Source organism: Mytilus galloprovincialis, chromosome 4 (assembly GCF_965363235.1).
Source record: "Mytilus galloprovincialis chromosome 4, xbMytGall1.hap1.1, whole genome shotgun sequence".
In the NCBI taxonomy this organism is placed as follows: Eukaryota; Metazoa; Mollusca; class Bivalvia; order Mytilida; family Mytilidae; genus Mytilus; species Mytilus galloprovincialis.
In genome coordinates this window covers 36,230,512-36,254,208 of record NC_134841.1, presented here as the reverse complement: position 1 = coordinate 36,254,208, position 23,697 = coordinate 36,230,512, and the positions used below count along the sequence as shown (strand labels likewise).

Sequence of the window (23,697 nt, the reverse complement as noted above, 5' to 3'; positions counted from 1 at the left end):
TTTTTAGGAAGAAAGATGTTGTGGTTACAAAGAAAGATAAGATATTAAACTGCAACATAGTAGCAGATTGCATTTGTGCAACAAACATGAGGTACTTTATTTATTTGCCTATTCAGAATCTGAAGGACTATGGGTATTTTCATGGTTAGTACACCAAAATGAAAATACTGTTACATCATTGGTTGAATTTTCTTTGTTTATTATGTTCTATGCCAATCACAACAATTTGGTATGTGCATTTGAAAATATTACCGAGAATACATTAGGTTCTGAAAGGGTGAATTGAGATGTAATAATATATAAATGCAAATAATGTTCGTGGCACCCACAAATTCCTTGAAAATAGATATGCTAAAACATAATTAGAAAAACTTTGATACCTGAAGTAACATTCTTAATAAATTGTGAACATGCTTTGTTTCACAGAAATGCTAAATTTATATCCAGGCATTCAAATATATTTACTGCAATGAAAATTAAACACATGTCTTAAATAGTATAATAAGAACTATTGAAATTGTATTTCTTTTGAAAAGAAATAAAAAATCATGTTGTCAGAATAGATTATGTTAAAATAAATGGTCAGAATTATTTATAGTGGATGCTTTAATAGCTTCTCTTGCATGTCTTGTTGAATAAAGAAACAACTATAATTTACTGTTTGAAATAACACTGCAATCAAATTGAACATTTGATATAGACCCCAATTATAATAAATTAATTTTTTTCCCCAACAAATTTATCAATAATTTAATCAGTATATGTATACATTATACTTAATGATTTAATTCTTCTGCTTTTAGGCTGTTTTTGTTTCTAATAACTGCATAAATAATTGAAAGATAGAAGTCAAAAATGAAATAATTTCCATAATATTTGTTTCACTGAAGTATTATTTTATATTACCAGAGCAATCACAGATTTTCCCAAATTCCTAGGAATTGCCATGGAAACATTTCTAGGTCTATGTGATGATGCTGAGTCAGATGTACGAATGGTAGGAGATGAATGCATTAACAGATCAATAAAGGTGAGGGTCGTCATGGAGACATTTTTAGGTCTATTTAATGAAAAAAAAATCAGAGATGTATGAAATGAAAGAATCAGATCTAGTAAGATATTTGTCAATCTGGATTTTTTTCTGTGACACTAATTGTTCTGATATTCAAACTTTCTATATTCAATTTGTCTTTTAGTGTATGTAAAGATGTCATTTGATTATTAAACATTCCTTAGGCTGTCTTCCACTAGTGAGAATAACCTTAGAGCTAAAGGCTAGTATCCTACTGTCATCCCAATGTATGTTGCATTTCTGTCATCTTAGGTATTATTCAGCCTGGTGAAAAGCCATGTAAAATACCTGATTCCTGCAGGTTGTTTTTGCAGCCTTGGTTTTGTTCTCCTCTTGCTTGCATTTAGCTAACTATTTTCATAATCCTGAGTTTGTGGCTTTCAGGTGTATTCAATATTTACCCACTTTGGCCCTACTTTGTAAGGAGGTATAGTAGTGTGGAAGATTTTTAAGCTCAGCTACCTCCTTTATAGAATTCTACTGCTTTGTGATAATGAGGCTGAATGTCAGAGTGCCAAATATAAACACTGCTACACAATCTTTACATTAGACATCCCTCTCGTGAATAAACATGATTTATTTATTTTTTGAATGCAAAAAATATGAAATACTGATTAGTCTGTCAGAGTGTTAGACCCTGCCCCCTCAGTCATGGTCTAGTGACATAACTTACATGTAAAAATATTGCTGCTATTTCAATTTCTACATTTGCATTTAACTATCAAAATAACAAAAAGGTGAGACAAATCTCTGTGTTAATTGATTATTCAAATTATATTTAGGTCCTGTTAGAGACAAATTTAGGAAGATTACAGGTAGAGTTATATAAAGAGATAAAGAAGAATGGTGCATCTAGAAGTTTAAGAGCAGCTGTGTGGAGATTTGCTGACATGGCACATCTGATCAGACCACAGAAAAGCAGGTATGACACAATTTGTTTTATTGGTAATTTGTTTTGTAATTATAGATAAAATCTTATGGACTGTACCGATTATCTGGTTTTCATTTAATTCATATTGTAAATTATCAGCAATTTGTATACTTTTCATTTGATCTTACTGCAAAATATTTTAAAGATTACAGACATGGCTTGATAGTTGAAAATATTAGGCAAAGACTTCATGTATCAATGCAGCAACATCACAGCATCAATTTATGAATGTAATGCACACAATTTTATTCATAAAATCAAGCATCTATCCCAATGTTTAGTACTCTTAAAAAAGAAGTTTTACAAGCTATTTCAATTTATTTTATTTTCTTAGCCGAAAAAAATAAATTCAGTGAAGACAATTTGTGGATAAAAAAAATAATGGCATTTTATTTTCTGATACTGACTTTATCACCTTGAATATCAGCTTCTCATAGTGGGCTCGCTTGATATTCTTGCTGATAAAGCCAGTATCAAAAATAAAAATGCCAAAATTCTATATATTATATGAGCACCATAGAAATAATTAGTGTTCACAATTTATTATACAAAACTTATTTGTTTTCTTTCACTTTTCAGTTATGATATTTTTTGTTCTTTGATTATGAATTTTGATACCTAACCATACACACATGTGTATCTTTTAACTTATCTCTATATTTACAGACCATACATAGTGAACTTATTACCATGTTTGGCAAGGATATGCAAGAGAGAAGATGAAGCTATCCAAGAAACACTGTCAATAGCCATGCAGAAAATCTGTCCTCCATTGATGAGCTTTGCAACAGAATCAGAGGTTAAGGTAAGGTTCATTATTTTACTTACTTGTACATGTTAAATATAAATAAGGAGATGTGGTATGAGTGCTAATGAGACAACTCTCCATCCGAGTCAAAATGTATATATAGTTTACTATTAAAGGGCAAAGTATAGCCTTTAACATAGAGCCTCGGCTTATGTTCTAGTATATAACAAACGAGAAAAAAGAAACACTTATGAACCACATTAACAAACAACAACTACTGAACAACAGGCTTCTGACAGTCCATATTCCTTCACTTACATGATAAATGTCCATATACCTGGTAACATGATTTGTGTGCAGTTGTAGTTATCAGAGTTTTCTTGCTTAACTTTTGCTTTGAATGATGTCTCCTATTGCAGATTATTGGTGTAATGGAACTGTTCAAATTTACTCATATTTTATAAAAATTACCCTTGATTCAAACATTAAGTTAAAGTCTTTCAAAGGGAGACAATTAAAATAAATATCCCAAAACCAAACATTATTCTAGTAAAATGATTTTTTTTCCAAAATAATAGTAACACATCTATAACAAAATCCTAAAAGAAAATCTTTGACAGCATCACATTCAAGCAATATAACATCTTATTACCATGATGTTAAATGGTCTTTTTGAGAACTTGGACATTCTTGTTAGTCTTTTTATATTCTGAATGCATGGAAACTTGTTATACAAGGGTGTAGTGCTGATGACTGTTAACAAATATGCAATAGTGAAGGGTGAATTAAATCCATTACTTGTTTTGATATATATATATTATTGTAGGCCCTCCTGAAAGCTTTTTTACCAAACCTGCGGTCAAACCTTGCATCATGTAGAAGGAATGCTGCGTCTAGTTTAGTATTGATCTGTCGTTATAGTAGGAGTCCAGGCTCTTTCTTTAAATACTTACTAGGAATACTTGTTGGTAAGTTAGTTAGGAAATTTGTGGTATAAAAGCATTTATCAATCGAAATTATATTTTTTCTTCTTTTTGATTTTCATTTAATATTCGAATGGCATATAAAATATAATAAAGTTAAATATTCTAAATATGGGAAGGGTTTTTCTTTCAATATGGTTTTGTTTTGAATCTACTTAGCGTCTTTATTGCAAAATTGAGAAGGGAAACAGAAACGTGTCAAAGAGACAACAACCCGACAAAAGAGCAAAAAATAGCCCAACTCTGCATCCAAGTCACATGTATAAAAAAGTTAACAATTATAGGTCAAAGTACTGTCTCCAACACACAGCCTTGGCTCACACGGAACAGTAAGCTTTGTAAATGCATCATGAGCAGGTTCCCATCAAACCTATTTGACATGAGCTAGTAAATTTATGTCGTATTTGATGTTACAGATTATGTAATACCAGTTGAAGGTGATCAGCCACAATACTTATTGCTTGGTATTCTACTGTGTCTAAGAACGTTGACTAACCTACCTGACATAAGTAAGACAATTTACTGTGGATTCATTTATTTTCGTGGGTTTCAATTTTCGTGGATTGATAAAAACCTTCATTTCATGTATATTTGATTTCGTGGTTTTGTCAAAATATGCATACAACCCTATAGACAACTTGCAATTCGTAGAACATTTGAATTCGTGGTTACCTGTTCCCACGAAATCCACGAAAATTGGTATCCAACGAATAATAATGAATCCACAGTATGTTATATTTGATTTTACAGATTATGTAATACCAGTCGATGGTGACCAGCCACAATATCTGTTGCTTGGTATTCTGTTGTGTCTAAGAACGTTGATCCCCCATTTGTCTGACCCTGCCAATCAAGATCATGGAATGAAGGGAAGTTTTGGGAATACAGCTAAAGATAAAGAGGATACAGGAAACAAAGAACAGCTGATAAAGGTAACATACTAACGAATACAATTTAATTTTCTATTCAAACTTTTATGGAAAGATTGTGAGTGCATTTACTCAGTTTACACATCAGTTGACAAAATGTTGACATAGGTTACAAATGTAGTTATAGCAAATGGTCTGTCAAAGTGTAGACCAATTAAAGAAATTCTTAAGAAACAATCAAATAAAAGGATTTGTAGATATGTACATTATTAAAAAAATGTTGTCAAATCAGAACAGAATATGTGACTGTCTTTTTAAATCAAGCTTAGTGCAGCTTCTGATTAAAAAGCTTTTCAATATACACTAAATAAAATGATCTTTTTAAAGCATGTTTGCATGAATCGGCTGTTTCCAAGTGAGTATATGACTCGATTGTCTTTGTGAGTTCTCTAAACCTAATCAACATCCTGAGTATTTTTAAAAATAATAAAAATTAGGGTAATTTTAAGAGGTCACTATAATATTTTTTTTTATCTCCTACATGTAGGTTTTACAAATATTGGTGTTCATGATGAACCATAAAGACCACAACGTTGTGAATGCTGCTTTAGAAGTATGTCAGCAGTTATTTAAACATCCCACACCAGTGTTACTGTCCATACTCAACACTAGAGGGAGTATTAAAAAGACAACTGTGTACAAGGTGGATGTCTTATCACAAACAACTGACCTAGGTACATTGTGCAATTGTTTTATTCAATAGTCATGTTGGGTATTTTTATTGACAATGAAAGTTATTAGTTGGCTTAAATAAGGCTGAAGTAAAAAGTGATTTTTAGTTGGCTAAAATAAAACTTATTTATAGTTGGCTTAAATAAAAGATATTTATAGTTTCTTAAAGATAAAAGTTATTTATAGTTGCCCTAAATATTAGTATTCAGTTGACTAAATGGCAGTACATGAGATAATATTTCCATGAAATAGTAGATTATAGCAAAAAGAATGTTGATATGGAGGTATTAGCACTGTTGCACAGCAGTTAATCATTTATAAATTGCTGTAAGGTTTTTATAGATGAATAAAAAGGCTTGCATTTTACAGCCATGTTAAATCTTTCTTTATAGGAATTGTTTGATATACACTTAAAACCAAAACAATAAATAAAAACACTGACAAGTATCTAGGAAGAAAGAAAAAAAATGTTATGCCATGAATAATGTGGCACAAGAATTACCACACTTAAAATCAGTCCTTATAAAGCACTTCACTTTTTCAATGACTGATAACTGAAACACAGCAACATTATAAACAATAGTATAAATAATTTATTGTAAAATAGTGGTACAGACTTTGTCTGTTCAAGTAAAAAATCATAACTTCTTGTACTTTGTGTTCGAATGATTTTAATACATCTAAACAAAAAATAATTAAAACAAATTTAGCTATGGGAATAAACAAATTTAACATAAAGTAAGGTTTTGATGTGTCAGTTATCGAATCAATGTTAAAAAAGCACAAAAAGTAAAGGCAGAGCAACTAATTTAACAGGTTGAACAAAATATTAATTTTATGCTTAGGTCCTGGTTAGCATTTTTTCCCAGCAAAATTAGGAAAACTCATAGAAATGATGTTTTTTCTTCTTCATAGGGATGAATGCTGTACCAAGTATGTCTAAATTAGAAGACGACATTTCTGTAGATGATGATACAGATATTTCTGAATCCATAGCAGACGAACTTGTTGACCAATCACATCTCATGACAGAATTTGAAAATGTTTTACCTGACAAGATATTGGATGAAGATGATGGAAAGGCGCAGAAATCAGAGAATGTGAAAATAAATAGTGACAGCAATCAGGTTGTGTTTACTACATCAGACACAGAATATTCTGGTCTTACGATCGGTGATTTGAACGATGACAAATCTGAAAGGTCCAATTTATCACAAATGAGAACTGGTAGTCAGGAGACATTAGATAGTGTCCAGAGTCTTAGTCCAACACATCAAACTCAACCTCAGTTGTCTGTTATACAGGATATGAATGGAAATCCTGAAATTGAAATAGAAGTTTCCTCAGAACAACCAGAAAATAGTTTGAAAGATACAGACATTCCCTTAGATCATATAGGAGCTTTAACCGATGATGAAAAACCTATCGTTTTCTTTGCTAGATATATTTGTCGTAAATTTTTACTAGCTGGAGATAAAGGAGAGATAATTACCGACAGGAAAGTTCGTGTCAGTATCAAATCCTTAGCCTTGGGATGTATCAGTTGTATACTTAACATTTTACCAGAAATCTTCTTCCATAATGTGTTCAAAGATGTAGATACTGGTAAGTGTAGTAAATTTATTTAATATCAACCTTGATCAAGCGTTACTGACATTTTGTTGGAAGTAGTAAAGGATTTTTGTTTAAATCTAGTGAAAAGCAATTTCAGATGATCACAATGTATACTGTCCGTGTATCAATCCTTATGATTGTCTTTATATTTTGATAGTTGTTAGAACACTCTTGTGACCTTAAAAAAAATCATGTATTAAAATTTTTGTAGCACCTTTCAATTTGTTCAAAGTCAGAATAATATTGGGTATTGAAAAAATAATATTTCATCAATGAAGGCCTTTAATAGAATTATTTTTATGTCATGACATATAGTGATCACATTTTTTTCAGAACATTATCAGTTGATACAAGATGTTATGATATATGCTAGTCACCTTGACCCACAGTTAAAGGGCAATGTGACATTGCTGATTGGTAACTTTGTTCGTTCAGCCTTGAAGGCAGCTAAAGGCAACTTTAACAAGTGGACTGTCACTCTTGGTTATGATGTTAAAGGTATGTTCCATAGTTAACCAAAGCCATACAGTTACCTATAACTGCTTATATCCACTTCATTTGAACTTTGGAGGATAGGTGTTTCATTATATAACGGAATTTGATGAGACTGTCATCAAAGTGAGAGGGTTAGCGCTATAAAACCAGGTTTAATCCACCATTTTCTACATTTGAAAATGCCTGTACCAAGTCAGGAATATGACAGTTCTTGTTTATTCGTTTTTGATGCGTTTTGTTATTTGATTTTGCCATGTAATTATGGACTTTCCGAAATTGATTTTCCTCTAAGTTCAGTATTTTTGTGATTTTACTTTTTTTTTCATTTACAATCATGCAACATCTCCTATATATAAGCTATTATTCATTTGATATAGATAAGATTGTAGGCTGGTCAGGTCTATATGTAGATGAATTGGATGACGATAAAGTTCACTTTTATTTTCATTTTTATGGTTGACTAGATCAAGAATCAAAGTTAAACCACTTTTGAAGGGGTGATAGGCTACATTGAATTTGATTAATATACACAAAATTAAAAAAATTATTGAAAAGATTTTAATATTTTTTTGTGACTTGATTTAATTAAAAAAACACAATATGATGGGCCGGTGGACAAAGCAAAATCCACCCAAGCTGTAGTGTACCTCACAAAGGGCATCTAGAATAAATTTAATTTAATTTGTTTTTATTTTAACCATTTTGTAGAGGGATAGTGGGTTTTAAGTATTCTAATAATCATAGAGAAGTAAATTTTGTATCTTATTTTTGTAGACAGGTACATGTATTCCATTCTTTAATCAAAAGATATATTATTATTTTTTCAGCTCTTACAATTTCCACATTGTTAGAAACGATCCTTGGTGTGTTAGATGACAGTTCCTCTGTTGCTGTCAGACTGGCATTATCAGCCTTACAACTATGTATCCATGATCTGTTACTAAGTGTGGACAGTAACATAGGTTTACAAGCTTTGCTTAAGTTACTGGAAATCAGAGAAAATCCATACTGGTTAGTCAAGGTAAGTCTACTCTCAGAAAAGAAAAAAAAATTGTACTGATTAATGAAGGTAATATAGAATAAGAAGATGTGGTATGATTGCGAATTAGGCAACTCCCCACCACAGACCAAATCACTTGGAAGTTCACAAGTGAGATAAGAGAAGAGCAGATTTGTACTAGACAGTCCAGCTAATTCTTCTCTCAGATAACAGAAAATTGATGAACAATAATACCACATGTCTATGGCGATATAGAACGATTGGTTGAATGTTAAATTTTTAATGTACATCAGCAAATATTAGAGATATAGAAGACTTTTGTTGTATGATGCAATAATGTATTGATTGTTACATAGATATAGGAAGATGTGGTATGAGTGCCAATGAGACAACTCTCCATCCAAATAACAATTTATAAAAGTAAACCATAAGAGGTCAAGAATACAGCCTTCAAAACAGACCTTTGGCTCACACCGAACAGCATGCTATAAAGGACCCCAAAACTTACTAGTGTAAAACCATTTAAATGAGAAAACCAACAGTCTAATGTATGTAAAAACAAAAAAAGAAACACTTATGAACCACATAAACAGATAACAACCACTGAACATCAGATTCCTGACTTAGGACAGGTGCAAACAATTGCAGTGGGATTATATGTTTTAATGGTACCAAACCTTCTCCATTTTCTGAAACAATAGTATAACATCACAACATAGAAAGATAGACTATAAAATATCAATTGGAATGACCTAACTCAATCAAAAAACGTAGTAACACATTTTAAAATTGATCTGTGATACAATTTAAATACATAGTTGATATAAAAAAATACAGGATGATTAAAGTAAAATTATAAAACTGCTGTGAAATGTTAAACAATTTTAGAAAAACGTAAACTATGAAAAATTGTATTGTTTTCTAGGTAGAGATATTAGATTTGATTGGCTCTATCAACTTCAGAGTGGTTACACATCTAGAATCGTGTTGTGATGATGTACAGAAGGGAGACAACCACTACCTAGGAGTAAGTACACAAGTGAAAACAGAATCAGTTGCCGACCCATTGGTGACCTGCGGCTGTTATCTGATATTTGGTCAGGTTATTGTATCTTTGACATATTCCATATTTCCATTCTCATTTTATCAATCATTAACAAATTACCAGAGGATTTTATCAGTAACAAAAGACTAAAGAAATACCTAAGCAATTCACATTTTTTGGGGAGTCTACCATTGAAAAAGATAATGACAGAAGGAACAAAGGTAAAATGTAGAAATGCCAATGAAATGTTGTCTTGACTATGTTGAATATAAAAAGTGATTGTCTTCATAATTCTAGATGATTTTCCATTGATAAATCTAATATTTTGTAAATTTTTTCTTCAGAAATTAAATTTACAAAAGCGAGTTGTATCAGATATCATCATGGCCTATTTTGGTTCAGATGACATTAGAGTGCGACACAATACTGCACAGACACTTGTCAAGTAAGTTCTTATGAAAAATGAGTATGTCATAATGCTGCACAGACACTTGTGATAGTATTGTCCTGCTATTCAGAGATTTTTTCCTGAGTTTTAAAGATGCCATAACACAGTATTCAGGCTCTGAACATACTCAGAACCAAGTCTAAGATCTAACACTTACATTTAATCTTGGTCTTCATTTATTACAGGATCATATGGAACAACTTAAGTAAGGACATTTTAGATTGTATTGTATTTAAAATCTGTTATCCAAAAGACTATTGGAAGTCCATAGAATGATTTCTTAATTTTCAACATAATTTTAAATTACTCTGAATTTGATACATCTTTGCTGCAGAAGTTTTTGTGCAATCTTGTTTGGAAGTAAAGTAACAACAAAAGCTAAAACATAAACTTTAACTATTTACTTGCTCAATTGGAATATGTTATTATTTTTCAGATTAATTCCCAACCTGTTCTTTCCTGTTGATCATTCCCAACATGATCCTATTATAACAGAATCCAGATTCCAAGTGGAGGGACTGATGTGTCATGTGACAAAAGATAGCAGTCTAGATTTACCTCCCCTTGTTCTGGGTCTAGTCAAACCATACCATGTGATAAATCATGTGCCTGTACAGTCTGATGTAGAGAGTAATTTATCAAGAGTTGTAATGAACTTACTACATATCCTAAATATGTCAGATTCCAAGCAGTTGACGGTAAGTTTACTCAGATGGAAAACGATTTTAGAATATCATAGTTGATACTATAATTCAGAAAGTATTGCGTGCATTTATTATTGCAGTTTTTGAAAAATGGACAAAAAAGTTAGTTCAATTATTGTTATTTCAGGAAAATCTGTATATCAGATAAAAGTTTGTGAGAATTTATTATTGCAATAATCACCAAGCCGCATTATTCACTTTAATAAAAAACCTCTCAAAAATTTCTGAATTTTCTTCATGGTTTTCCAGTCTCTCTCTGATCGTAGAGACATTTAAATAAATTTTAGAAAAATACAAAGGACCCAATTTGTTTAAATTTTTGTGTAAAACTATTGTTGACTAGACTACCATTTTCATTTATTTTGCATTAAAGATTTTTTGGTTTTGGGCACAGAGAACCATTTAAATTTGTGGTTTACTGATACCTTTGACCACAAAATCCACAAAAAAGTAATATCCCACCAATAATAACAAATTAATAAACCATTTTTATATGACTACCTGATACTACCAATGCTATTCCACCTAAGCAAGCGGTAAAGGAACAAAATATCTCTGTAATATTGTGCTTAGTTTGTATTTATTTTTTCCTTTATTGTAGTATGGGTGTTGTCATGCCTTATGTCTACTATCTGAGACCTACCCAGCTACAGTCTACTGCCATTCATGGTGTTGTGGTCCACCTACACCATTGGTACCTAAAGATAGTACAGCCAAACAAACTGGTAAACGTCCTCCATCAAGGTCACTAAGTTCATGCAGGTTAGTGAGTGTAATTTCAACCATCAAGTTTTTTTGCACTCACCATTGTAGTAGTTTAAGGGATAACGGATTAACAAGATAACTTTCTTAAAAAAAAAAAACACCAAAAAATTATTTACCAAGATGAGTAACTCTATCCTGACTTCTGCCACTCATGTTAATTTGTTTTACCTACACAACTAATACTTATAATAAGTCATTGACAAACCTGACAAAGTTCTCGATCAAGTTCATTTTTGAATAAAATTAGATTTTGAGTACATGTTAAATTACACAAATAACCGAAGGACATTTAGAGGTCAACACAGTCTTTAACTATAGATAGATGTCTATACAATATCTCAAGCTGTATTAAAATGATTCAGAATATAAAAAGAAGTGAATAAACTCAACAGAAACAGTCATTAAATATCTTGCATAAATGCTTAGGCCTCCAAATAACCAAAAAATGTTAAGATATGAGATAAGCCAATCACTGACAAACAGTCATAGGGTATAATCTTGATCAGTAATCGTTACCACCTTTTATCGATTACACTTTGCAATATCTGATTATATGTAATCGTAATTTAATCCATTACCATGTAAAATACAAGTGTAATTATTATTTGAATTTCATTGTTATTGTAATGTAATCTATTACATTTTAAAGTTCCCATTCCTACTGACAAAGTTCCTAGCTTCAGACATACACAGATTTTTGTGTCAGGGTAAAACTTATGGTGATTTAACTCCTAATTTCTATTCTTGATGTTATATTGAAATAACCTAAAATATGGCCACTCGATCAGGTTGACTATTGGTTTGCCTTTGTTGATAAATTCATACTCAGACTATATTATTTATTTGCAGTACCCATAGTATAGATGAGATGACCACAGGGTCTGGTGGTGGACTTTTGACCATTGTCCTGTCCTTGCTTACCTCACACATGGTCAGTCTGGACATTAAAGCTCATAGTGATGCTCTGAAGCTGGCAGGAAATTTAGTAGCTGGTTTGTATACAGTCTATTCCATATAATTCAATAGACTTGTAAATCCACCCTCCAAATATATTCCTATCTGTCAAAACTATTCATAGTTTGTGATTGCCTCTGATATACGTTGGACCAATTTCCCCCCAAAAAAATCATATCATTTATACAATAAATTTATATAAAGATAATTCGGTTTTCATATGGATGACAGTGCAAAGATTTACCAAACAGCATTATACTGTAAAAATGTAAAAACATGATGTAAAATATGATCTTAGTTTAATACTTTCAATTTAATATATTCCACAAATTAGAATTTGACACAATCAAAAAATGTCAATCCATCAAGGGGTATTTTTCTGACAAAAATTATTGTATAATACATAAAAATTTAGTCGAAAATGTTAACATTCGTCAAGAAATTATAATATTTACTTTATATCCTTTGTATTTAAAGTAACATATTGATTTGGAAAGATATTATAATGAAGATGATTTCATGCAAAATCTGTTCAAGAATTCAATGAAAAAAAAAATCAATTAATCAACCAATCTAAATCTCTTTTTTCAGGAGCTACATATAAGTCCTTAAAAGTTATAGATGATAGTCATCATACAGAAGAACATCCTGAAACTAAATGGGCAGCAATCTCTGACAGAGTACTGGTTCCACTAATAGATCAACTGTTTACTCATATAGCAAGGTCAGTTATTTCATACCTGGTATTCTGTTTGATAGAATCATGGTTTCTTTGATTACAGATGTTTTCTTTAACACACTCTATTACTGTCTATCAGAATTGCTGATGAAATAGATAAAACTGATTATATTCATATGTACATGATTGCAAAATACTGGTATTACATTATATTGAAATGTCAATTGGAACAAAACACAAATATCTGCTGCTTGATAGCAAAATCAATAGTATCAATTGCAATAAGGAACAGCTTTTGTATTGTATCTGCTGTAGTCAAAGGCAGAAATACGATGGGTTTAATATCAATATTTATTGGTATAACAAGAACTTGAACCTAGAAAATGTAATGTTCAAGTTGATGTGTAATATTATTAAAATCACTTGATCTTCATTTAATGTCGACAGAATAATCAAGAATCTTTAGCAACCGCTGAATTCTGTATTCGTTATAAAAAGACTTTAAAAGTATAGTAAATATTAGAGTTCTTTAAATCTTTGATGACAAAAAGATATGTAGAGTAAATGAGACAGCAACCCAACAATTCAAACCAAGTTACCAAGTTATATCTTAAGTTCAATATGTTAACTTTAACAATAAACATGTATTTGCAATATTTCAAGCACTTAATTTGAGGATTTTTTTTTTAACTGAAAAACATAGACTATCAATGATCTGCCGTCAACACCAAATCCAGTTAATGTATATTTTGACTAATTAGAATATAATTGGCAATGCTTTTTTTTCAGGTTGCTGAACATATTTACTCATGTAATAGAAGAAAATGTGCCTGGTCCTCCACAGATGAAACCAACCTTACCCTCTTTACCAAATGCTCCTTCTTTGAGTCCAATTAAACGTAAATCTAAGGTAGAGAACTCACCAGGTGGCACCACTACTACGCCAGATAAATCAACACCTCAGAAACAAACCAAAGGTATAATGTTCATGTATATAAGTATAATAAATGAGAAATGTGTTGAGATGCACATTTAGTCAATAAATCAATTAGATCTTCTAATTCATGAGATCTTCTAATTCATGTTCAAAATTGAATTTATAACATACAATGTGAGCCATTGAAGAAAGAATAAAGTAAATTAATTGAAAATTGTGTACTCAATGTAAAGTATTTCTTATTGCATGTTTTTTTTTAAAACCTGAAAAAGTTAATGTAAAGACCATTTACTGCATAAAATATTTATAACTCAAAACTTTAATTTGTTGTAGGTCTTTTATGTTTTCCCATTTAGGAACATGTTATTGAGAATTTTACACAGCAAGTATCTGCATAAAAAAAACTCATCATTGTTGTAAATAATATTGTTTTTATTACAGAAAAAGATAAAGAACCAGATAAAGAAAAGAATAAGAAAGATGCAATAGGATTATTTTATAATACTCCTCATTATATGAAATTATATGAAGTGTTCAAGGGAGCTTACTCAAATTATCAGGTAAATGTTCTTTCTTTAAAATGGTGTTTTGTGTAGACTTTTTGAATAGCTTTTACTTTTCAGACAACAGTATCAGGGTCATCAGCATCAAATGTTAAGTTATCTGATTGGGCCATTCTAGAATAAGTACTCTGATACAATATTGGTATCCACTCTCATTTACATTGTACATCCAGTTATATGACAGATTTTAAAATTAATTTACTGTTATGATTTAAATGCAAAGTACAAAGTGTCCACTGTTGCATTGTTTGAATTATAGGTATTAAAAGTACTGATTTTTTAGTATTAAAAAACTACAAGTAGATGCAATTAGTACATATTTATACAGTTTGAAAATAGAGGCAAAAAATATCAAAGGGGCATTTTAACTCATAAGGCCAAAATAAACTGACAAACCCATGACTCAAAAATGGAAAAAATAAAAAGACGGACAACAGTTCGCAAAACACAACATAGAAAACTGAAGACTGAGCCACGCAAACATTTGAATTTTTTATCTGGAGCCTTCTGTATTGTTTGAAGAATTCTTGCTGGGTTGACAGATCTTATGATGAGTAAAGCTCACTTTGTTTAGTGCATTGACAGTGTTTATGTTACATAATCATTCCTAAACTTCTCTTTCATAGCGATCCTTAGACCTGAGTTCTACAGACAAGTTTTGTACAATATTAAAGACAGCATTAGATGTACTGTCACAGATTTTAGAAATATCGACGATATCAGATATAGGGAAGTCTACAGAGGAGTTCTTAGGATACTTGAGAGTGACTGTTTCTCTGGAGCCTACTGTCTCCATCCTTTGTGTACAACAGGTATAGTTCTTTTCATATTAATTGGAAACACATTACCAAATGTAAGATTTGCAAAACTAGAACAGAGGTTAAGCTGTTGCTTATTTAGTTATACTAAAATTCAATAACTCAAAAGGAGGAGGGAATATTACTAAAAAACAAAGTCTGATTTACTGCTTATATCTAGCAGGGATATTGAAAATCTATATCTAAACCATTTATCATACAATTGTCCTAAATTTGGTTTCTCAAACTTTAAAATTCAATAAGCTATCTCATTCTAAGACCATGTTAAATGAAATTTCTGGTTTATGGACAATGACTTTTGAACAACTTGATGAAGGTAGAAAGGTATAATTTGTACTTTATTTTCAAAATGACTTTAGTCTTGTATTTTATGTTTCCATAGTATACACACATGCTATTTTAAATAGTAAAATATTGTAATGGGAAAAAAAGAAATTTTAGTTTGTCTAACTATATTTGGTACTACATGTCACACTCTCATACAATTTCTTTTATCTATTAACCTAATGATATTGACATTGAATTAGATTTGTCTGTCTTTTTTTACCATTGTTTTCTCTCTTCTGTGTTGCAGATGCTAAAAGGCTTATTTGGAACAAACATAGTAAGTCAGTGGGAACCTCAGCAACTACCAAACATTTCACATAAACCTGGAAAGGCCACAAGACTGACAGGGAATGTCAAACCTGGACTGTACCATTACTGTTTCACTCAACCATATGCTCATTTTACTCAGTCATTAGCAGGAGCAACATTTAAAGCTACCTCTCAGGCAGAGCCAGAGGATTCATTAAGGTAATAAAATGGCCTAAAGTCCTCTAAGTTTTGCTCATTTTAAAACTTGATTTACTCAACTGTTTGCTTGATGTGATTATTAAAATTTACGGGACAGGGTAAAACCTGAAGCTAAATGTGACATTCAATGTATCAAAACTAATAGTATTTCATTTAATCAATAACAAAAAAACTATAATCTGTTTTTTTGTGCTATACAAATTTTATTCAGCACATCACTTACAGAGTAACTTTTCAACTATTAATTTTAAATACTATATCACTTGTTTTTGTTGGAGAATGGACATTTTTTTGTATTGATTTTTTTTTCTCACAAAATTATGCATGATGGAGGAGCCACATTGATAAATTTGTTGCGGGACATTTGCATGATATTAGAGCAGATTTTACTATATAGTAGCAGTTTACAAAATATGTCATTAAGCTCCCCAGTTTAATATTTTTTAGAATAATCTAAATCTGTTGTTTTAATATATTATAGTAGTTTGAACTGGATTCGAAAATGTGTGGAGAGAAAGATACCAGCCATTTTGAAGCCGAGCAGTAAAACAGATAAGGTAGACATGTTATGCATTGTTTATTTGTTTGTTGCATGATCTAAATCTATAAAATCTTCAATTGAATTGAGTAGTTCATCAATTCCATACATTGCTTGAAATATAAAAATAAGAAGAAATTGTCAATTGATATCAGTGTAATGCATAAAAGAAAACTGTTGAGGGTAAACAAACTGTTTTTGAAGATCTGATAATGTTTGCCACATTTTTTATATCTAAACAAACGACTGCGGTTTGTGCTGTCTCATGAACTTTCAATAAACCATTAAATGCTTATTTTCCCTTTTTTTCAGTCAGCCATAGCAGCATATATTCGTCTGTTTGAACCTTTAGTGATAAAGGCCCTGAAACAGTACACAGTGACTAGTGTGGTACCACTACAAAGACAAGTGTTGGACCTCCTCTCACAGCTGATACAACTGAGGGTCAACTATTGTTTATTGGATTCAGACCAGGTCTTCATAGGCTTTATCATCAAACAGTTTGAGTTCATAGAGGAGGGACAGATCAGGTAGATAATACAGATAAAATGTATTCAACAAATAGTGCATACATAAAATGCAGTTTTAAAATCTAGGATTTCCAGCTGGAACTTTTATACTATGTTGATTGTTTTACGTATACTTAAAGTGTGCATATTGTTAGAACTATGAATGTTTTAAAGCTCGACTAGCCAGTATTTTTACCCTCAGTTTTTGCAAAACAAAGGTGATACTTTAGATGTTTTCATTTTGTTTCACACTTGGTTCTACTTTCCATTTGAGAGATTCAGAAGAACTTATGCCTAATATATTTAACTTCTTGTTTTACACTTGGTTCTACCATCACTCTCAGGTATTCAGAAGATTTTTATGCCCCATTTATTATGCCCCATTTAGGGGCATTATGTTTTCTGGTCTGTGCGTCCGTTCGTCCGTTCGTTCGTCCGTTCGTCCGTTCGTCCGTTCGTCCGTCTGTCCCGCTTCAGGTTAAAGTTTTTGGTCGAGGTAGTTTTTGATGAAGTTGAAGTCCAATCAACTTGAAACTTAGTACACATGTTCCTTATGATATGATCTTTCTAATTTAAATGCCAAATTAGAGTTTTGACCCCAATTTTACGGTTCACTGATAGAAAATGATAGTGCAAATTTCAGGTTAAAGTTTTTGGCTTCAGGTTAAAGTTTTTGGTCAAGGTAGTTTTTGATGAAGTTGAAGTCCAATCAACTTGAAACTTAGTATACATGTGCCCTATGATATGATCTTTCTAATTTAAATGCCAAATTAGAGTTTTGACCCCAATTTTACGGTTCACTGAACATAGAAAATGATAGTGCAAATTTCAGGTTAAAGTTTTTGGCTTCAGGTTAAAGTTTTTGGTCAAGGTAGTTTTTGATGAAGTTGAAGTCCAATCAACTTGAAACTTAGTATACATGTGCCCTATGATATGATCTTTCTAATTTAAATGCCAAATTAGAGTTTTGACCCCAATTTTACGGTTCACTGAACATAGAAAATGATAGTGCAAATTTCAGGTTAAAGTTTTTGGTCAAGGTAGTTTTTGATGAAGTTGAAGTCCAATCAACTTGAAACTTAGTATACATGTGCCCTATGATATGATCTTTCTAATTTAAATGCCAAATTAGAGTTTTGACCCCCAATTTTACGGTTCACTGAACATAGAAAATGATAGTGCAAATTTCAGGTTAAAGTTTTTGGTCAAGGTAGTTTTTGATGAAGTTGAAGTCCAATCAACTTGAAACTTAGTATACATGTGCCCTATGATATGATCTTTCTAATTTAAATGCCAAATTAGAGTTTTGACCCCAATTTTACGGTTCACTGAACATAGAAAATGATAGTGCAAATTTCAGGTTAAAGTTTTTGGTCAAGGTAGTTTTTGATAAAGTAGAAGTCCAATCAACTTGAAACTTAGTATACATGTTTCCTTTGATAAGATCATTCTAATTTTAATGCCAAATTAGAGAATTTATTCCAATTTCACAGTCCTTTAAACATAGAAAATGATAGTGTGAGTGGGGCATCCGTGTACTGTGGACACATTCTTGTTAATACCTAACATATTTAACTTCCTGGTTATGTTGTTTACTCTTGGTTCTACTTTCCATTTCAGAGTTTCAGAAGATTTAATACCTAACATATTTAACATATTTAACTTCCTGGTTATGTTGTTTACTCTTGGTTCTACTTTCTATTTCAGAGATTCAGAAGATCTGATACCTAATATATTTAACATATTTAACTTCCTGGTTACGTTGTTTACACTTGGTTCTACTTTCCCTTTCAGAGATTCAGAAGATCTGATACCTAATATATTTAACTTCCTGGTTATGTTGTCCTATGAAAAGTTCCACAGTAAATCAGTGATAATGATGCCTAAGATTATACAGTTATGTGATGGGATAATGGCCAGTGGACTGGATCCCGTTACACATGGTAAATATTGCCATTGTTGTCAAATGTGATATTTTTATGCCCCACCTACGATAGTAGGGGGGCATTATGTTTTCTGGTCTGTGCGTCCTTCGTCCGTCCGTTCGTCCGTCCGTTCGTCCGTCTGTTCGTCCGTCCGTCTGTCCCGCTTCAGGTTAAAGTTTTTGGTCAAGGTAGTTTTTCATGAAGTTGAAGTCCAATCAACTTGAAACTTTGTACACATGTTCCTTATGATATGATCTTTCTAATTTTAAAGCCAAATTAAACTTTTGACCCCAATATCACGGTCCACTGAACATAGAAAATGAAAGTGCATGTTTCAGGTTAAAGTTTTTGGTCAAGGTAGTTTTTGATGAAGTTGAAGTCCAATCAACTTGAAACTTAGTACACATGTTCCCTATGATATTATCTTTCTAATTTTAATGCCTAATTATATTTTTTATCCAATTTCGTGGTCCATTGAACATGGAAAATGATAGTGCGAGTGGGGCATCCGTGTACTTTGGACACATTCTTGTTATTCTTTGCAATTACAATATAAGACACATAAAAACTGCAGAATTTAAAAATACATTATCCAGTTTTTGGAAAAATGAAGTCTTTTGTAACAGTTATGTTGTTATCTACATCCATCTAAAATGGACCAAAAAGTAAACCAGAAAAATGGACCATAAAACAACCCCAAAAAATTAATCAAAAAGCAATAGACAGTTTTGAATAATAACTTGAATTTTGATAACTTTGTCCTTGTTTGGCTTCAAAAACTCCATAAACAATATTTTATTGATTTCAGTGCTAAAATATGAAACCAATTTATCATACAGTGATGATATACAAGGTTTAGCAGATTCTAACTATACATGAACATGGCAGAAATATTTAAATGTTTTTTTCAAAATTTAAGCTATTTGACACAAAAGTGTACAAACTTTTGACTTCTGTAAGGCAATAAAATTTAGTTTTTGTGAATTTTTTTGATAAAACAACATTTTGAAAATCATATTTACAGGTCACTTAGAATTGATCCATCATTCCATGAAAAACAATAACAGCATTGAATGTTTTTTGCCAGACAAAACATCTCATATCAAACTTGGTTATTTCAGCTATTCCTGCCTTGAAGCCCATTGTATATGATTTGTTCTTGTTACGAGGAGTGAACAAGGCTGACATTAGTAAAGATTTAGAAACACAGAGAGAAGTTATAGTGTCCATGTTACTCAGACTCATCCAATACTATCAGGTAAGGTTTTGGGATATTTTAGAGACCTTAGTGGCTAAGCGGTCAAGGTAGTTGAACTAAAGCATCATTAACCTGTTAACACTGGGATTTTTGGTTTTAAACCCACACTTAGCAAGTGTGCTTGACTCCAATCTTAATTGATTAGGATTGTGGATTTTCCTTCCGAAAGTCTGTGGTTCTCTCTGGGCACTTTGGCTTCCTCCATCTTTAAAAACTGACTGCCAAAAAATAGCACAATAGGTCGTGTTTAACACCAATCAATCTAACCATGGGACATTTCATGGTAGTTTACTTTGTTAAAAGTTCACAAAATTCTAAGAAAAATTCAAAGAAAAATTCTAAAACACAGTTATGTTGCAAAACTAATTAAACAATGTTTAATCAGTAATTTTCTTTTAATAAAATTGTGACAAACTGGTAATAATGATTTTTTTTGTATTAAGGAATTTATTCTTTCACTTCAAATAAAAGTAGGGGACACTTTGGGTATATGGAACTTTAGGGAAACATCAAATAAAACAAGAAATCATTAAGTCTCTGTTTAAATCTATATAATCCATTTAATATATCAGAATAAGGAAATAAATTCTTTTACAGATACAGACCACTGCTCCAACAAAACATGACAAAAGTTGTTTTTTTTCACATATATTCGGGAAAAATAAATCAGATAATAAATACATAAATGAACATATTTTGTAGACTTTAGACATCCTAGTCATTGTATTACAACAAAGTCATAAAGAGAGTGAGGAGAGATGGAAACGATTGTCTAGACAGATTACAGATGTTATATTACCCTCTCTAGCTAGACAACAGGTTAGTTTGGAGAAGTTGATAGTAGGGTCTGCGAAGACAGGTAAGAAAGGTGAATGACATGTGTTAAAACTGTTTAACTGTTCTAACTGATATTTAAAATACACTCAGATGCAGATTTCCTACCAAGTAAACATAATGTCAGCAACTCAGCATTGATAGCATACATTGGGGGAAAAGATAACCCACTAAAATTACTGGTGTTTTACAAATCTGCCCAGGAAATTGCCCTCCCTGGTGCATTTTGAATCAAATGTGATAAAAAGAGATCTATATTGGCACAAACTGAAAAACAGTAAAACGATACACTAGCAGTAGATGATAAGTGTGTGTGTATTGTGATGGTCACATGACCCTGTATAACTCTGATTATTAGCCTGATTTCATGGACATCAAATGACATGTTTTTCAGATAAACATGGATAATGCTGCTTCTTTAGATGTATTACACAGATTGTTTGAATCCTTGGCTCCTATTGTATTCAGACCAGTAGATATATTGCTGAAGACATTGTTGCAAACCCCTGATAACTTGGTAAGTAAAATAATATCAAGGGAGATAACCAAGATACACAAACTAGCTGCACTGTTAAAATCTGGTGTGCATTACAGTTGGTAGTCCAGATTAATGGCAGAAATTGATATACTATAGATGTTTTTCAATAGATTTATTGTCAGAAATTGTCATACATTATCATTTTTTCAATCAAAATAACAAAAACAAAATAGCACTATAAATAAAGCAGAGGTCACTTCCACACTGGTTCATATCTTCCCATGATGCATTGTTTTTTTCATAAAACATTTGGTAACATTGTTTAAGACTCTGCAGTATCTGAAAAGATGTAATTTGCAATAACTGTTTATGACTTGATACTAGTCTACAAACTCCATGACTTTTTCATAAAATATACTTGGAAGTTCGTATGTCTTGTTACCATGGTCATGTTATCCTTCCTTGTAGCTGTGATCCTCACTGTGTACTGAATATATTTCAGTTCTCCATATCTTTCATATGCACTTTTCAAGGGCTTGGATGCCCTTTGATATTCACTTTTCCAGGGCATGGATGCCATGTATTTGTTGTACATCTGAGTTTACTGTTTTGTTCAGTTGAATGTTCCCTGTTCCAACTGTTCCTTTCTCCATTTAATTCTTCTGTTTTGGAACCAGACTTTAACTTGTAATACAGTCAGGTTGAGGGATGCTGAGAATTCAATTCTGAAATAAAAGAGAAAATTTTAGTATGATTTATACCTTGGATTTATGTCAAGTGGTATTTATCAATGTTTATGAACTTCCATGTTCCACACTTACAAAAGCTCTGGAGTTGAACAATGTAAATCCTCATAATGATTTTCATGTAAAAAATGTTTCATTGGACCATTTACTTGCAATCATTATTAAGCATAATTTGATTAAGAAAACTACATACTTAGATGCAGAAAATTATTTTAAGTTTCAGCTATTAGGCATCAAGATTTCTTGAATGTGTAGGGAATTGTTTGTTGTAAAAAAAAAATTGGAAAAGAAGAAATAGGAGGAGATAAGTTATTCAAATAATCTATGAGCTAATAAACAAATATAGACTAACCTTTCCTCTCCCACTAGGTATTGCTGTTTGGTGAATTCCATTTCCAGAGCATGTAACTGAACTGCTGTAAATGCTGTTCTGTTTCTCTTTCCTTTAGCTGATTTTCCTCCTGTGTGTTGTTGGGTTTCTACAATAATGATACAGTTGTAAAGATTTTGTTATGTTTTTTTATTGGGGGAATGGGTTTTATTTTTGTTAATGTTGTTTATTAAATGATAATTTTTTCTTTGAAATCATGTCAGTTTAATCATGATTACATTTTACTCAAAATTATTAACATAAGATGATACATATTAAAGGAGATGTAGAGTATATGTCCATGTGACCTCAATACTTTCATTGTTTATTGTACAAGGCTGTTTAAGCATGTTTTTTTGTTTCTTTTATGCTGACTCATATTTAATAAGTATATGAAATATAGATCACTTACCTGATAGAAAGGGTACTGGTAGTTGTGAATTAGTTTTATCAGGTGTTGTCAGATTTTGTCTTGATGACAAATATGGGTGTGGTCTATCATGTCGTCTGCTGACAGAAGACATGACTTTCCTACCTCCAAAACAGGAAACATAACCTTGATCATTTGGACTGAAATACCCTTCTGATGATAATAAACTGGTATTCTTTGACTCTGGTGTAGATAAATTGCTGTTGTTCATGTTGTTGCATCTCTTTAGTGAGTTGACAGGAGTCTTGTACATACATTTCAGTCCTGCAGGTGTTCCCTGACCTTCATTTGTCATTGGACTGTAACATTCCTCAGGTCTGAAAAGTCCACCAGTCATCATTGGACTGAAGTATGGTGCAACAGGCAGAAAGTTTTTGTAAGGAAGCTTGTGACTTTCAGATCCATCTTCAGTTTTCAAGGGCAGATAACTGTTTGTATGGCTTCTTATTGTTACTTT

The 23,697-nt window shown here is 31.6% G+C and overlaps 1 protein-coding gene across 2 annotated transcripts in view; it reads left to right on the top strand.

The window, feature by feature from the left end:
* Positions 1-23,697, top strand: part of LOC143072015 (huntingtin-like) — a 60,646-nt gene that overhangs the window by 3,355 nt on the left and 33,594 nt on the right. For both annotated transcript variants that reach the window (XM_076246780.1, XM_076246781.1), the window contains exons 3-28: positions 8-91; positions 910-1,030; positions 1,855-1,994; positions 2,670-2,808; positions 3,578-3,719; positions 4,485-4,666; positions 5,151-5,337; positions 6,251-6,940; positions 7,283-7,447; positions 8,272-8,465; positions 9,370-9,471; positions 9,834-9,934; positions 10,374-10,635; positions 11,243-11,403; positions 12,256-12,398; positions 12,952-13,084; positions 13,829-14,016; positions 14,418-14,536; positions 15,166-15,351; positions 15,932-16,152; positions 16,634-16,709; positions 17,003-17,220; positions 18,994-19,142; positions 20,246-20,382; positions 21,085-21,201; positions 21,611-21,733. In XM_076246780.1, the coding sequence (XP_076102895.1) occupies positions 8-91; positions 910-1,030; positions 1,855-1,994; positions 2,670-2,808; positions 3,578-3,719; positions 4,485-4,666; positions 5,151-5,337; positions 6,251-6,940; positions 7,283-7,447; positions 8,272-8,465; positions 9,370-9,471; positions 9,834-9,934; positions 10,374-10,635; positions 11,243-11,403; positions 12,256-12,398; positions 12,952-13,084; positions 13,829-14,016; positions 14,418-14,536; positions 15,166-15,351; positions 15,932-16,152; positions 16,634-16,709; positions 17,003-17,220; positions 18,994-19,142; positions 20,246-20,382; positions 21,085-21,201; positions 21,611-21,733 (4,480 nt within the window). The remainder of the gene's footprint in view (positions 1-7; positions 92-909; positions 1,031-1,854; positions 1,995-2,669; positions 2,809-3,577; positions 3,720-4,484; positions 4,667-5,150; positions 5,338-6,250; positions 6,941-7,282; positions 7,448-8,271; positions 8,466-9,369; positions 9,472-9,833; positions 9,935-10,373; positions 10,636-11,242; positions 11,404-12,255; positions 12,399-12,951; positions 13,085-13,828; positions 14,017-14,417; positions 14,537-15,165; positions 15,352-15,931; positions 16,153-16,633; positions 16,710-17,002; positions 17,221-18,993; positions 19,143-20,245; positions 20,383-21,084; positions 21,202-21,610; positions 21,734-23,697) is intronic.